The sequence below is a fragment of the Sceloporus undulatus genome, chromosome 9, assembly GCF_019175285.1.
Source record: "Sceloporus undulatus isolate JIND9_A2432 ecotype Alabama chromosome 9, SceUnd_v1.1, whole genome shotgun sequence".
NCBI lineage: Eukaryota > Metazoa > Chordata > Lepidosauria > Squamata > Phrynosomatidae > Sceloporus > Sceloporus undulatus.
Window position 1 is genome coordinate 28,159,770 of NC_056530.1, and position 16,675 is coordinate 28,176,444.

A 16,675-nucleotide genomic window follows, 5' to 3' on the forward strand; every position below is an offset into this window, starting at 1 on the left:
TATTATTATTATTATTATTATTATTATTATTATTATTATTATTATTATTATATTTGGTGGCTTGGCACCCATCTCCTAAACCTTTGCACAAAAATCCGGCAGCCTCTGGGTATCATATCCAGCAGAGGGAGCGGAGGAGAGGTGGACCATTGATCGGAGCAGAGTATTTTTAGACTCCTGTATTTGCTCCCGCTTCCCAGCCTTGCCAGAAGGATCAAAAAACCCTCAGCTAGGCAACAGGCAACTACTTCGGTCTCAAAGGAACCGGGGTCCAGTTGACATTTCCACCCGAACGGGCCTCAAGAACAAAGTACCTGAGCTTGGACCAAGGCAGGTGAGTGTGAAATGGTCGGTGCGTTAATATACAGAAGATATAAGAGACGCCTTGTTCGGAGACGCCGTGTTCGGAGACGCCGTGTTCGGAGACGCCTTGTTCGGAGACTTGTATCTAATAGATCTGATCCATATATGATCAATTTCTTGACTAGGGGATACTGAGCCATACACTTCCGAAAAGGTGGCCTGTTTCGGTTTTAAAGCCTCGCTCTTAAGGATGAAGTTCTGCAATGACGGCAAATAGGTTTTCGGCTCCAATGAAGTTTTTGGAGGATTTTAGTCCTCGGGTATAATGTGTTAGCAATGTCACTGACCTATGTGTTTTATTTGGTGCGATGATCGGAGCCTATAACAAGGATGTTTTAGGGTGGTTTTGGCTCCGTGATGCAATGCAATCTAATGTAATGTATCTGACCTTTGTGTTTTATCTGGTTTCTTTTTGTAATGGCTTATGCCAAACATAATTTTCCTATCCAGAAAACTGAAAGGTTTCTTGCAACCTTTGTTACTCTGGCATTATCTGCGCAGTTTGCAGCTCCCATCGGCACAGCTAACAGTCGTGGCTAATGGGCTTTGTAGTCCGAGTCCCTCCTTTAATTTTACAACCGCAAATAATAAAACTTACACCTGCAGCAACAGAATGGCCACAAATAACACAGTCCAATATTCTTAAGGTTTTTTTCCTTCCCTTTCGCAGTCATTAACTATATAATCACTTATCTGACATGAGTATTTCCCTTAGTTAATCTGGTTTGTGACAACACCTTTTATTTATTTGTCCAGACTCCAGATCGAAATAACAGTCGATCTTCCCAAAAACGTCTCTCGGGTTTGTTGCTTATATTTTTAATCATTTCTGACCAAACCGTCGTCCAGTTTTATGTTCTGTCGCCACGACACTGTCCTTTCCATTGCTTTTGGCACCTGTTTGAAAGGACAACTCTCTTATTAAATTTCTATTATTATTGCAATTGTTTTAATGCTTTTAATTGAATTTTATTACAGTTATTGTTATGCTGTACTTATTGTTGATTTGGGGTTCAGGAGGGAGGGGGATTGTGGAGTTTTATTCTGTTGTGTTGTATGGATTTTACTGATGCAAGCCGCCTCAATCTTGTTGGAGGCAAGGTAGAAATGATATTAATAATAATAATAATAATAATTATTATTATTATTATTATTATTATTATTGCTCAGGTGGGTCAAGTTGCCAATAGGGTTTCTATCTGTTTGTAGGTCTTTTTTGCAGCATAAACTATGCTGCCAAAATATGTATCCATAGACCTTTAAATCAAATCTCTTTATGCATACACTAGATTTAGCATAAGCTCGGCTTAGTAGAAAGAAGACATCATTGGACAGGAACTGTGGAAATACAAAAAACTGGGTCTGTGCAACAGAAGAAAAGCCACAACAAAGGGCTCATTTTTGTACAGATGTGATGCGGACCTCCATGGCGATGCGATCCCGAATCGGCGCTCACATTACGTTTAGCTCAATCAGATCTCTCCAACCCGGTCTGGCATCCATGCTGGCTGCACTTGCGAATCAACATGGCCGCGCCATGTGGCCGGGAATGGATCCAAGCAATCCGGAGCGATTCGGTACTGCGTTTGCACTGCCGGAGATAGGAACTGCTTTGGACGCCCCCCCCAAAAAGACGCAGTTATTTACCTGGTGCCAAATGCGCCAGGTAAAGTTGCTTTTTCACACCCTGCCGCTGCAAATCCCACCGGGTGCATTTGGTTTGAACGACCCTTGTTTCCACACTGGGTTATTTCATAGTGTGAATGACCCCAAAGACATGACACTCTACCTTCACCTTATAATGTAAAATGGTTTCCAACTTATAGCAACCTCCTATCAGGTCCGTAAGTTTCCGATTTATGGTGACCCCGTCAAGAGGTTTTCTTGGCAAGGTTTGTTCGGAGGAGGTTTGCCATGGCCTTCCCCTGAGGCTGAGAGAGTGTGGCTTGCACAAGGGCACCCAATGGGTTTAATGGAGATGCTAGGAATCGAACCCTGGTCTCCAGAGTTGTAGTCCAACAATCAAACCATTACTTTCCCTTCTAGTCTAGACAACCATCAGGATGCAAATCCCTGGCTTTTCGATGGTATTTCTGGCGCTGGCTCAAGGTTGTTGTCTCTTTCTTTCTTGGAAGGATTCAAAGATATAGCCGTGTTTGTCTGTAGGCTCAGTACGTAGGGAGATCTTGCAGCACCTTTGAGACTAAATGCATTTGGAAGAAGTAGACCTACGTCTACGAAAGCTCATGCTGCCAACTGCTTCCTTTCAGTTAATAATAATAATAATAATAATAATGATCAAATCCAAAGACATAGCCATGTTAGTCTGTAGGCTCAGTACGTAGAGAGATCTTGCAGCACCTTTTAGGCCTTTAGCATCTCTAACAGCTGCACAGCAGTACAAACAACTTGCTTTTAGGGCAAGACCTCTGCCAAGATGTCAAATTGCTTTATGGAAAGAATTTGTTTTGCAATATATATGTGTATATATATATCACATGCAACAGAAGGCAAGACTGACAGATTGGCCTATCTTTGCTCCGGGGAATTCCCGTTTGCGGGTTTCAAGCCTTGGCACAGAAGGAGGAAAATGGGCCTGGGTCTTATTCCAATGTTCATAAGAAACTTCCAAACGCTGATGTGTTTAGAAATTCTTGCAAGTTGAGTGCAATGGCAAGTGCATGGCTTGGAGAGATGCGGAGAAGGAGAGACACCAACATATAAGGGGAAGCGAAGGGGAGAAGCCATCCGACTATTTAGAGGGGATTCTTTCGGACAGTAACATTAACCATCTGCCAAGGAAGACAGCAGCGTTCACCTCCCGCCTTTCGCTCCTTCCGTGAAACCATGCACTCTAAGACAAATGTATTTGCTTCTTCACCAAGGAAAGATGTTCCAAATCATCCAGGAGAAGAAAAGGACGGATGGTCAGAGTCTCAGGGCTACATTTTGCGCAGGGATCTTGTAGCAACTTTGAGACTAACTGTGCGCATGAATTCAAAGACATAGCCATGTTAGTCTGAAGAATCAGTCTAGAGAGAGATCTTATAGCAAAATCCGTGGATGTTCAAGTCCCATGCTCAAGTCCCATGAAGCAGAATGGCATAGCAATGTTCAAGTCCCATGAACCAGAATGGCATGGTGTCCCTTATATAAAGTGGCAAAATCAAGGTTTGCTTTTTGGAATGTGCATACACACACACACACACACACACACACACACACACACACAGAGCGCACCATGGATGCTTGACTCCGTGAATCAAAAACCCAGTGGATACAGAGGCCTGGCTGTACCTCTCCATGATGCTCCAATGCTATAAAAATGCTGTGCTTAATGGTCCTATATTACAAAAAGTGCTCCACATGACGCTCCTATGCTAAAATATTGCTGCACATGACACTCCTGTGTTACAAAAATGCTGCACATGATGTGCTACTAAAATGTTGCACGCAATGCTCCTCTGCTACTAAAACGCTGCACCTTATGAAACTTTGTGTTCAGAAAGAGAGAGAGTGAGACAGACCAAGAAACGCACTTGCTAGCAACCAAGAACGACAAACGATGGCAACGCAACTGATATCTACAAAGGAATGATTAGCTTCCCAGCGATGGCAATGTCGCCGCCTCTGATCTCCGCCAATTGCAAGCCACCTTCCCTCTCACGCTAGAAGCACCGACCCACTGAGTTGTGAAACCTCGACACACAACGGTTCTAGGAACGGCAGGAGCAAACAGGGAGGCAAAGTCAAGGCAGGGCGATGTGTCAGTCTCTGGATTTATTCCATAAACAGCGCATGAGGAAGAACACACTCCGGCAGATTCCAGAGGGTTCAAAACAGCGGAGGTGCTAAGTGTTCCTGCGAAGGCACATGGGTGCTTTGACTCATCGGTGCGCATGCCGCTTTGCTGAGTGTACGGCTTGGAGGAATGGAAATTGTTCCTAATAGGTGACCTGTAGACCCAAGTTAGCCAGGGATGTTCTGAAGATGCCAGCGACAGATGCTGGCGAAACATCAGGAATAAACTCTTCTAGAACATGGCCAGCCACAGATGTTGGTGAGCATGCTGGCATGGAAGTATATACACTCTCTCCCATGCCAGCATTCTCTGAAGATGCCAACCACAGATGCCGACGAAATGTCAGGATGGCCAGAGCCCGAAAAACCCACATAAATCTATGGGTGCCGGCCATGAAAGCCTTCGACTTCACCCAAGACTAAACTTGGCACCTCTGCATGTAAAATGGTGTGCCCTGACACCGACCTGTGGTCCTTCTCTTAAAAAGAAAGGTTCCAGTCCTAATGGTTCTGAATAAGGGCCTATCATAAAATATCCCATGAGCAGCTGTTACAAGTCACAAACCCTAATGCCATTACCAGAATAATTTTTGAGTGCCATGTGGACCCTTAGCAGCTAAGGAAAAGGCAGAAGTGCAGGAGGAAAACAAACCAACAGTTGACTGTGAAATTGAAGGCTTTCATGGTCAGCATCCATACTTTTTTGTAAGTTTTGGGGCTCGTGGCCATGTTCTAGAAGAGTTTATTGTTGCCGTTTTGCCAGCATCTGTGGCTGGCACCTTCAGAGAATGCTGGCATGGAAGAGGGTGGGGTGGGTGCGGGGGTGGCCCCCCCCCCCCCCATTCTCTTCCATTCTCTGAAGATGCCAGCCACAGATGCTGGCAAAACGTCAGGAATAAACTCCTCTAGAACATGGCCACATAGCCCCAAACCCCACAAAAAACAAGGGTTGACTACTTATGCGTCGCCAAAAGGGGTGTTTCTTTGCATCAGATTTGCACATTCTGACTTAGGCGCATGGGTGCGCACTTGGGGATCATGACAAACATTTTAAAAGCCATGCAACGCCACTCAAGGAGACAGGGACCAAGTGGCTTTGCAGGCTGGAAAAGGGGCCCTAGAGATCAAAATGGCTGGGATGCCCTTTCAGAGCCTCGATAAGAGACGATAAAGTCAGAGGGTACATTTGTGCATCTCTTGGGAGCTTTCAGCTTCTTATTGCATCGAAAGGAGGGACGCTGCTCCCCATCCGTGCCTCTATATGATGACATCCAGAACGCCATCCATCAAGGCGAATATAAATATTCCCCGCCAATGGGCAGATGCCCAAGAGAGGGAGCATTCTTCGCCACTCTTGGTCTGAGCCATGTGCCGCAAGCACCTGACCGCCTCCTCCTCCTCCTCCTCCTCCTCTCTTGGAACACATTTACTTCTCTCCCGGACTTGGTAGAAATTTATTAACTATAAACTGTTTGGATAAAGCTAGATTAATGATTCCCTGGCTCTACAAATACTGGGATGGGCCTGGGATGGTGGCACATCCAGGCTTGGCACCAAGAGTTGGACCAGAGTCCTAGCATGGCTGCAAAGCACTAACACCCATCCGGGGCATCATAGGAAAATACATAGGCCCTCCTTATCCACAGATTCAAGTATCCACAGCTTGAAAATATTCCGAAAAAGCATACATTCCCAATAGCAAACCTTATAAATTCTTTGATATGATTTTATCATGATCTTGTTATAATCTAACATAACATGAGAGAAAGACGTATTATCCTATATTGCATATCTGTTTCGCATTTGTTGTTAGGGGACTACAGTGCTTCCTCGGGTTACGAAATTAATTCGTTCCGCGGCCGCTTTCGTAACCCGAAAAGCCTTCGCAAGCCGAAAACCCATAGGCGCTAATGGGGAAAAGCCGCGACACTGGTGCGCCCACACCGAGATTTACTGGGAGATTTTATAATGCTGCCATGTAAGTCAATGAGCCACCACTGTGATGCAGCAGCTAAACCAGCCAATGCAATCGTACAGATGATAGAAAACAGGATCAAGAGCATGGGAACATTAACCTTTTTTTGGACTATGATGAAAAGCGCATATATATATATATATATATATATATATATATATATATATATATATGCATGCCTCTCCCTTGCTATCTTCCAAGGTGACTCCGAGGCGTGAGGCAGTTGTGTTTGAACACGTGAGTTTTAATATTAACAGAAGGACAAACAGAGAACAATACGGAGCCGTTGAAAGGAAGGAACGGAGGACAATTACGCTCCAGTTCCCCTTTACTTTCTTGGTAGAGAGGAACGTGACGGATTAAATAAAATGAAGGCGAAAGGAATTGAGGCTTTCAGGCTTTGCAGAAAAAATATGACTTTGTAGAGCAAAATTGATAGATGGATGGATGGATGGATAGATAGATCTATTTCCACATTTGGAGGTAGGGCTCATTGCTGTCCCTTGTCTTTAGAGAAGATCCTTGCAGAAGATGGATCTCACATGGGGACCCCTATGGAGACCCCCCCTTTCCTCCGGTTTCATGCACTAGTGCCGCCAGGGTGACCAGATGTCATAACCGCAAAGGACAATGGACAAAGCACATGTACATTCATGCTTCTTAGCCATGCTCAAAATGGAGGATGCTTTGAAATCCCTCCAGGACGGAAGGGCTGAAATATAGGGCATGCCCTGAGAAAGGAGGGCATTTGGTCATCCTGACCACCTTGAGGCAAGATGTCCTTGGTCCGAAAGAGGGCTGGGGTCCCAAGCAAAGGTTGGCTTGCCATATTTCGAAACCAAAGGGACGCAGATGACATTCCAAATAGTGACGGTAGTGGTTGGGATATATGAAGTCAAACGCTTTCATGGCTGACATCCATAGAATTTTGTGGGTTTTTCGGGCTATATGGCCATGTTCTAGAAGAGTTTATTCCTGACGTTTCGCCTGCATCTGTGGCCAGCTGGCATCTACTTGAAGATCCCAGCCACAGATGCAAGTGAACTGTGGTCTTAGATTGTGCGCCATAGGTAGGCCTTTGCTTCTATTTTGGATTGGTGTTCTCTCTCCGTTGCAAAGTGCTATACAAATAAACGTAATAAGAACATTAAGGCAAGGGTCTATAACATTCAGTGCCAGCCTTACTCTCCTGGGCAGTGATTTCGGGCATGCAGTTTGGCATGTCTTGAAAATCCAGCCTATTTTTAGTACTGTTGTCAATGCTTTTTTTTACGGTGGAAGATGGGGACAGGTGCTTTAGGGATAGGTCTGCCTTAGGGTGCCTTCAAACAAGTTTGAAGGCACCCAACAACAAATGAGAGGCAATATGTTGGGGAAATAGGACCATAGTGTTGTAGTGTTGTGTGTTTTGCGGGGTTGCCACTGAAAAATGTAACTGGCGACTTTGCAAACAGAAGGCTAGACCAGAGATGCTTTTGGTCTGATCCAGTACAATCCTTAGGAAGCGAGTCACTGTTTTCTAATGTAGTCTACTTCTAAATGCCAACTCTATAGGACTGAGAAGGTGCTATTGTGCCCATGTCCTGCATGTGGGCTTCTCATTTAAACATCTACTGTTCTTCACCAGAGGTGCTGATATGATCTAGCTGAGTCCCTCTTCCATAGCTCACTTCTGTTTTCATTCTTCTCCTTCCAGATGAGACCTTTGGACTGAGGAACGCTCGAGCATCATCACTTCGCCGTCATAAAGGCATCTTGAATGCATGTGGTTGTCTTCCTGAAGCCCCTTCTTGGATGGTGGCACCTCATGGTGAAATTATGAACCTCTCCGGTATTCCTCTCTCTCCCAATGCCACCCTGGAACCTACAAAGCCTTCGTCAGAAGGCGGCTACTCATCATTGGAAATAGCGCTGATCGTTTTAATAACCGGGATCCTCTCGGTGGTCACTGTGGTGGGAAACCTTCTGGTGATGGTCTCCTTCAAGGTGAACCGGGAGCTGAAGACCGTCAACAACTACTTCTTGCTCAGCTTAGCAGCCGCCGACCTCATCATTGGCACCATCTCCATGAACTTGTACACCACCTACATCGTCATGGGGCAATGGGTCATGGGCAGCTTGGCCTGTGACTTGTGGCTGGCCCTGGATTACGTGGCCAGCAACGCCTCCGTCATGAGCCTCTTGCTTATCAGCTTTGACCGCTACTTCTCCATCACCCATCCCCTCACTTATAGGGCCAAGCGGACGCCGAAGAGAGCGACGGTGATGATCGTCATGGCGTGGCTGATCTCCTTCGTCCTGTGGGCACCCGCCATCTTGTTCTGGCAGAAGTTTGTTGGGAAACGGACAGTGGCCGAACATGAGTGCTACATCCAGTTCTTCTCGGAGCCCATAATCACCTTCGGCACGGCCATCGCTGCCTTCTACCTTCCAGTCACCATCATGGTGGTACTCTACTGGAGAATCTATCAAGAGACCCAGAAGAGGGCCAAGGAACTATGTGGGCTGCAAGGCTCAGAATTCAAGAAGAATCTAGACTCAAGTGCATCTGGAACAACCAGAGACGGAGGCAGTGGAGGTAGTAGTAGCAGCAGCTCAGAGCCATCCCATCCTCTGGCCTCTTCTTCAACCACGGGAGGACTTCCCCTGCAAAAGTGCTGCTTCGCCAAGCAGAGAACGGACGATCTCTACATAGAGCAGAGCAGCAATGGCAGCTGGAACACCACAGAGGAGGAAGAGGCAGGAGAGGCCTCTGCCGACTCCTTGACGTCTTCTGAGGGTGAGGAGCAACCCTTTGAGGTCCACAAGGTTTGCTCAGCCGTCATTCATCTCCCCATGATCGGCACCATCATGCAGCCGCCACGAGAGGCACAGCGCCGAGATCCCAAGGCAGTAGCTGGAATGGACTGGGTGGGAGGAAAGGTCTTTGTCGCAATCCCCAAACAACCACTGAGCATGGACAAGAGGCTCAAGAAAGTGGCCTTAATGGAGAAGACACCGGTGATGGCCAAGAACCAGGTCATGAGCGCAGGGAGAAAGAGGAGGAGGAGGAGAAGTCTCTCTAAGCGGAAAACTCTCTCCCTGATGAAGGAGAAGAAAGCGGCCCGGACGCTTAGCGCAATCTTGTTGGCCTTCCTCATCACTTGGACACCCTACAACATCATGGTGCTGGTCTCGACTTTTTGCGAGGGATGCATCCCTCAAAGCCTCTGGGAACTGGGCTACTGGCTTTGCTACGTCAACAGCACCGTCAACCCCATGTGCTATGCACTGTGCAACAGGTCTTTCCGGACCACCTTCCGGAGGCTGCTGCAATGCCATGGGGCTCAGCATCGCTGAAGGAAAGGGGCCGAGAAACAGCGGGGCTATTTCCTGGGGAGAAGGACCAGTCTGCTGGTCAATTCAGTTCTGAATGCAGGGTATGAAAGCCATGTTGGTAAGCCTAAAGCAGGGACGGGAACCTGTGGTCCCCAGATGGTGTTGGACCAACTCCCATCATCCACACCAGCCTTGCTAGTGTTTGGAACTAAGGGGGGTTTTTTGGCCTGGCAAAAGTTGGCAGGCCATGGATTGCCCATCTCCAACATGATATGAGCAAAGAGAACAAGACACTAGAAAAGTAAGAAATATAGAGGGAGAGAAATTAGATAGGCCTTTGGTTACCAAAAAGAAAAGAGAACAGAGCAGATTTTAGCATTCAAGGGCTACTGGTGCAACTCCGTCTTCCTCCATGGTGGGCTGCTGTGGCCCACTGGTCCACTGCTGTCGGTTTTATGATAAAGTTTAAGCTCATGGTTATGTTCATGTACCCCAAACTGGGAAATGCTTGTGCAGAATTGTCGCTTGAAGCTGCCCCAGTATTGTGACAATATTGCAGTGATGCCCGCAAACCAAGCTTGCGACAGGCCAGCTATCAAATACCATGTCTTCTTGCCACAGGCCTGACAGGCCTGGTCCTCTCCAAAACCCAACTCTGGATGTACCAGAGGCATTTGAATGCTCAAATCCTGGCACGAAAGAACCAGAAACACTTTCTAGTCCAACGACTGCGTAGGAAATCCACACCTAAAGCATCCATTACAGCTGTCTATCTAACCTGTTTAAAAACCTCCAGTGAAGGAGATTGAATGCTTCAATTGTGAAATCTATTATAAAAGCAAATGCATGTGCTCAAGGCTTTTTTGAAGCCTATTAAGTTTGCACCTATGAACCAGGTAACTAGAGATGATTTCTCTGCCTGAAACCCTGGAGAGAGGCATTCCTGCCTGTCCAGCTTACATTGCAATAAACCTGACAGATTTTAAGACTATTTGTGCCTTTTGCTTGGCAACGGATTTGAATATGTTCTCTCCGGGAATCTCTAGGCCAGTGATGTCCAAACTCTGGCTTTCCAGGTGTTTTGGACTTCAGCTCCCAGAAGCCTCAGCCATCTTGGCTAATGGTCTGGGATTCTGGGAGCTGAAGTCCGAAATACCTGGATGACTAGAGTTTGCATATCACTGCTCTAGGCCCTCCACCACGAATCCGCCAGACATTGACGATAAGACTTAGTCCTAGAGAAAGCACTTCTCTAGGCATTTGGAGATCCTCCAATGTGATTCTATGGCCAACCTCTGTTGGCTGTTGATCACAGAGTTGTGCTGGAGGACCTAGAGAGGTGTTCTCTTAGGTTTTAAAAAAGTACTTTTTATGTGTTGTTTTTCCACTTTCTCAGGAGTCCTATGCCACAAACCCCAGATGCAGATTTTTAAAACAGATCAGACACACTAAAAATACTACAAAACCCATCACACTGGAATTATGAGAGCACAACCATAACACTAAGCACTACCAAACTACACTGAAAATGTCAACATACTACAACCAAAGCCAGACATGTTTAGACCCAAGTCGTCTTTGGTGGTGTGACAATGCAGTGTTCGGTAATAACTAAGCAGCTAGAAATGACTAGGAAAACATATTACAACAAAAGCATAAGTACCCAATATGCTGAGGGACATAGCTCCACGCAGCTGTCCAGTATTGAGCCAAAAAGATTAACAGTTTCCATGAGCAAACCCTTCTCTTTTCATGCCTCCTTCCCAGATAAGGCAATCCAAACATATAAGGAACAGAACAGCAGCTGACAAAAGCAGCTAGTCAGTTTAATATTTGGAAGTTGGAACGGAGATTTAGCTTTCTTAGTATACCTTAAGGATACTCCGATTATTTTCCAAACCCCATTGTATATTAATTTTGCATTAATTTTATATTCTATGTATTTTGCATGCTGTTAAGAGAAAGCCTAGAGGCCCTATCTGTATAAGTCAGAAACGACTTGAAGGCACCCAAGAAATGCCAAACAAGAGAAAGAGGGTATGCTGCCTCCTGGTGACCATAGGAAAGTCCTTTGATATTCAGATGATGTGTGCGTTGTGTGCCTTCAAATCAATTCTGACCTACGGCAAAAAATAAGGCGACCCGATCATGAAGGTTTCTTGTCATGATTTGTTCAGAGGAGGTTTGCCATTACCTTCCCATGAAGCTGAGAGTGTGTGACTTGGAAAAAAGTCACCTAGTGAGTTTCATGGCTGAGCTAGGAATTAAATCCTCATCTCAAGAGTTATGGTCCAACATTCAAAAGCACCTGTTCAACACATAAAATGCAAGTCACATATTTGTGGTTCAAAACCACTGTCCCTATATACACAGTTCAAAACATAGAATGGAAGCCACATATTGTGGCTCTCCAGAGTTGTGGTCCAACACCAAAAAACCACTGTCCCTAGATACACAGTTCAAAACATATGATGCAAGACACATATTCACGGACAAATTCACCCCTAGCATCCCAAATAATCTTAAGAAAGCAAACTCATCCCCATTTTACTCTAATCTGAACTTCCTTCGCTTTCACACCTCACCCGGGGAAAGAGGATTCGAGGACAGAACAGAGAGCAGTCTTCTGTGTAAAAAGATATTTATTCACTAATGTTTTATTACAGTACCTTAAATAATAATAAAAAAGAAAAAGCCAAAACACATTTTAGCTTCAATGGCAATAAAAAGAAGGGCAGGAGGAGAGCTCAGAACTCTCTTTCAAATGAAATCCCACATTTCGCAAAATGAATGCATTTGCAACAAAATGTGCAATCCTGGGCGGTTAAAATGAAGGTAGGAAGAGGAAGAGGAGGAAGGAGGGATGCAAAGTAGGGGGAGGACGACAACTCGGGGGCAAGGGTCGCAAAACCGACAGGCGGGCACTTAAAAAGCAAAGGGCTGAGGTATTTTGGCCTCCGGACGCCCAAGAATGAAAGGATGCAAGAAGAAAGGATAAAGAAACTGAGGACTGTCCCATGCCACAAAAGACAGCATCGAACCAAGCCAATGTAAGAAGCCTGAACTGCTCTCTCTCGCTCTCTCTTTTTCCAAGGCTTATGCCACCCGACCTCAACCTAACAAACTAACCGAGCATGAAATCCTCACAACCAGCAGGGGTTGCACATGGATTATTACTGTTTAACCTATCCCCACCACACAGACAGTAAGACTACAATAAAAGAGAAGTCAAAAAAAGCCATTTTGGTTGTTTTATCAGGTAGTATTTTTTGTTTTTAAGACACAGGTGTGATGCTTTGAATGTTGGGGCTGGGACGACAAGCCTGCCCCGTGTGTTTTCCTCAATGACAGGCACCTCCACATTTTGCATCCAACTACCTTCTCCCCGACCCGCCGCCATCTCCGCAAACTCCAAGAAATCCAGTGCAACGCTAAGGAAACTAAACGATTTCCTTTTGTGGCGCGTGTGCCCTAAAAGGATCCAGGGTTATGTAAGTGCGCAATGATGCTACCTTCTCCTCAACTGGAGACCACTCTTGGACCCCGAACGAACCCAAAGAGTTCACAGGAAAACAGACATTTAAACCCTGAAACCCTCTTCGTCCGCATGAAACCTGGCATAACAACAGGCAAAGGGGCCAACTCTTCCCATCCCATTGCCAAAGAGCCCCTTTCTCCCTACAGAGATCTATGCTATTATCAGTGTGGTGACCAAGATGGCATCCTTCCACAATTTAGGCCTTAGTGAAGTTAAACCAAACTATTCTAGTGTCCACATTTGGGCTAAACTTGAATTCCTAACCTAAGAGAGGCACAACACTTGTAGCAGCCCCTTCTCGCATTCCTCAGCCACCTTGCACCACCTAACACAAAGTAAAAGGGAACATGGGTTCGAAGGAGCGTGGAAAGACGCGTCAATAGGGGAAGGGCTTTCGGAGGTAGGTCTGAAGTCAATTTAGAAAAAACAGGCACATATCTCATATATTATTACACAGAACCCTATTCCAGAGAAGAACTTCCAATTGCCATTCCTGAAAAAGGAGGAGTCGGAATCAAGAAGGGCTTTTCAAACGGTCACTTGCGAGGACAAACGCCTCCAACGAAGAGGCAAAAGCCAAGCGGGCAATGGAAGGGAGAAATCATTTTCATTCACTCCGGCACAGCAAAAGCAATAGCAAGCACATTTCTATACCGCTTACCAGTGCGCTTAAGCACTCAATAAGCAGTTTACAAAGTGTCAGCTAGGCCAGCTCCATTAGATTCTCACCAGACAGCAGTAAGGGATGAAAAGCGTAACCGTTCACCGCACACTGCCTCCCTCCCCCACATCCGTGCGCAACAAATCAAAACTTGGCAGAAGTCAAGTAAGGCTAAGATTCCCCCACTCCAAAAAATACAGTGGCCCACAGAAGGTGGCACAGAGACCAGTGGCCAATGTCACAGAGAGGCACCTAATGCATGGAGGTGGGGAATGGGCAAAAGGCCTTGGGATGGTCTTCCTTTGAGCTTACTGCTTAACGAAGGTAAGGATGCTCCCTCCACAAAGGCAGGTAAGGATCATCCATACAGGAGCTGTCCGCTCTCTGCCCTTCAAGCGACACCCATTTTCCTCAGAGGTCCAAAAACAAGCAAAGCTATTTCTACACCAAATAGGGGGGGAAAAGCGTAATCAAGAGGAATAATCTAAAATGCAAGCAAAAAACAGGGGCAGGCTCTCCAGGGATTAAAAACATGATTAAAACCCACCATTACACAGATATGCCACCTTAGAACTGCGGTCAAAACCCCACAGGCGAAGGACATGATAAAATAAGATGGAGACAAGCTCTTACGGAGAAAGGGCTTTCCCCAACCCCAGACACAGTCCTGGTTAAAAATATGGTACGGTTCGTGAAAAAAAGGAGAGGGTGCTTTGGGTCGAGAGAAGTTCTTTGGATTCGAATCCAGCCTCCATCAGAGCGAGAGCAAATCTTTCAAGATCTTTTCCAATCCGGGAAAAAACAGTCACCTTGTTTTCACACCTGTCTGAGTTAAGTCAGGCTGGGTTTCCACCAGTATGACGCAGATTTCCTTGGATTCAAAGGCTGAAATAAGCTGGTACTGGATCAATATAACCATGTTGGGGAACAAAACACTTTCTTAAGGAGATGCAGGTGACCTGAACGGGCAGGACTCAATATCCTCTGTTTGTGTTGAGTTATTTCTTAGCCAACTTGGGTGGCACTGGAACACGGGGGGAAAGGATTTTAAAAGCCATAATGCTCAAGAGATTTTTCTTTCCAAGCTGCCCAGCTCTGCTCAAAGACAGAAGCGTGAGATTCACTCTTGATAGAATAGCATATCAGTGAGATGAAAGGAGCTGCCTTTCATACAGCACATATTACAAGGTGCGCACCCAGCTCAAGTGAAGTTTATCCTGGAACATTAAGGCCATAGATACAGGGATCTCCATTTGGCGCTTCTGAGCCAGCCGTGAACACTTGGCCCCCGAGGAAAGGACATGAATTCCTTAATCTAGGGCAGAAGCTATGGGGTGCGAGATTGTACCCTGAAACTGTGCAGACGGACGGAGACAGTCAGCAGAGGCCTGATCCAACCGGTGAGGGAGAAGACACGGACAAGAGCAAAGGCTGTGTAACAGAAGACTAAACAAGAAGAAAGGAAAAAAGAGCCCTGTAATGCAGCAGAGAACCAAGGTGTCTCTTCTCTTGACCTCTCTTTCTCCTCTGCAGCCCTAGGAGGGTTCTGGTTCTGATAGATCGAGGCTTTTCTCCTTCAGCAAGTCCAGACACAAATGGCAGCTCCAGCTCCCTGTAAAGACAAAGAGGGCACAGACAAAGAAATCTAAGTAAACAAGTCTCCAAACCATGCGAGATCCTCTGGGATGAAATGGAGTTGGACAGTCATGCGCACTTACAAAACCAATGGTCCCACCCACCGTTCCTATTGTACATCTGAGTGGGGATTGCTGCCTAAAGAAGCAATAGTGCAGCACGATGGATGGAGGTTTTAAAAGCCTGTACCTTTTGGTCTTGTGAGCCCACCCATTTTGCCAGTGAGGAAAAGTTAGATAGTCCTATGTACAAAGTCTGAGTATTCGAGGTAAAACTATGGATAGAAATGCTGAGGCTCAGTCTGAGACATCCTTTAATTTAATGGCCCTCGCGCTGAGCACACACCTTACGCTAAACATACTTTCAACCCATGAGAAGATGTCTTCACCTTGGCTAGCAACACTAAACAAATATATCCAACAACAGTTTGAGGAAGATACTTGGGCCCAATCTCTGAGGGTCTCCAGGCAAAGGACCAAGGCATCATATTCAGTAACTGACATTACCTCTCTCCACAGCCAATTACTGCTTGGGTGCAGTGACGCAATAGGAAAAGAAGGTAGGCGAATGCATTTATGGTTTATGCCCCAACACAGCTTGACTATGTTGTTCCACATGTCTCTCCGCATTTGAACATGCATACATGCTTCATAATCAATCAGGGTTCTCATGATTGAAATCAAGACCCCTTCAGTAGCAAGTACTACCCTCAGTCTAAAGGCATGCAATAAAAGGACTGCTTCCTTGTCGGATGCAGTGTAGTTATGTAGCTCTGGTAACAGCTTGAACCCTGACCCCATAACCTTCCTCCATGATGTAAAAATTAACAGCAATTTAAGATTAACACAAACTGCAGGCAGTCTGCTGGAACGTTCTTTTCAAAACACCAAGTCAGCTGTGGCTCAGGAAATGAGTCAGTAAATTGTTTGCTACACATCAGCAACCTTTGCTAATGTCATGCTGTGCGCACTGTTTTCCCCCCCAAATGCATGTCCCATTACTCGCAGGAACGTAACAGAATTTAAAGCCCCATATGTTGCAAGGTGCACATGCACATTGTGTCTTATCTCATATACAACGTGTCATATACAATGTGTTATTGCTCAATGCATGCCCACGCTATCTTTCTGACCTCAAAATTACACATAGTGAAAAGATGGAGGGGAAACAGGGAACTAAGCAGCACTTACCTTCAGTGTGGTCTGATGTGGCGTGGGCAGCTACAGTGATAACCACGGTCACAATCATCACAAAAAACACTGGTCCTAAGCAAATGGGGAGAAGGAGGAAGACCAAAAGGGAATGCCTATTCTTCCTTTGGGATGGGGGGTGGTTCGGGGGGGATTCAATATCCACCGAACATTGCTTTCCCCAATACACTACC

At 45.8% G+C, this 16,675-nt stretch overlaps 1 protein-coding gene across 2 annotated transcripts; it reads left to right on the top strand.

Annotated features, from left to right (window-relative positions):
• Window positions 1-151: 151 nt before the first annotated feature.
• CHRM1 (cholinergic receptor muscarinic 1) lies at window positions 152-10,448 on the top strand. 2 transcript variants are annotated; one of them, XM_042440454.1, is made up of 2 exons: window positions 152-330; window positions 7,836-10,448. In XM_042440454.1, the coding sequence occupies exon 2, from the start codon at window positions 7,934-7,936 to the stop codon at window positions 9,476-9,478; it is 1,545 nt and encodes a 514-aa protein (XP_042296388.1). In that variant the 5' UTR covers window positions 152-330; window positions 7,836-7,933; the 3' UTR covers window positions 9,479-10,448. The 2 variants fall into 2 exon arrangements, with proteins under 2 accessions (XP_042296388.1, XP_042296387.1); XM_042440453.1 differs by having other exon boundaries at window positions 153-334.
• Window positions 10,449-16,675: the final 6,227 nt, after the last annotated feature.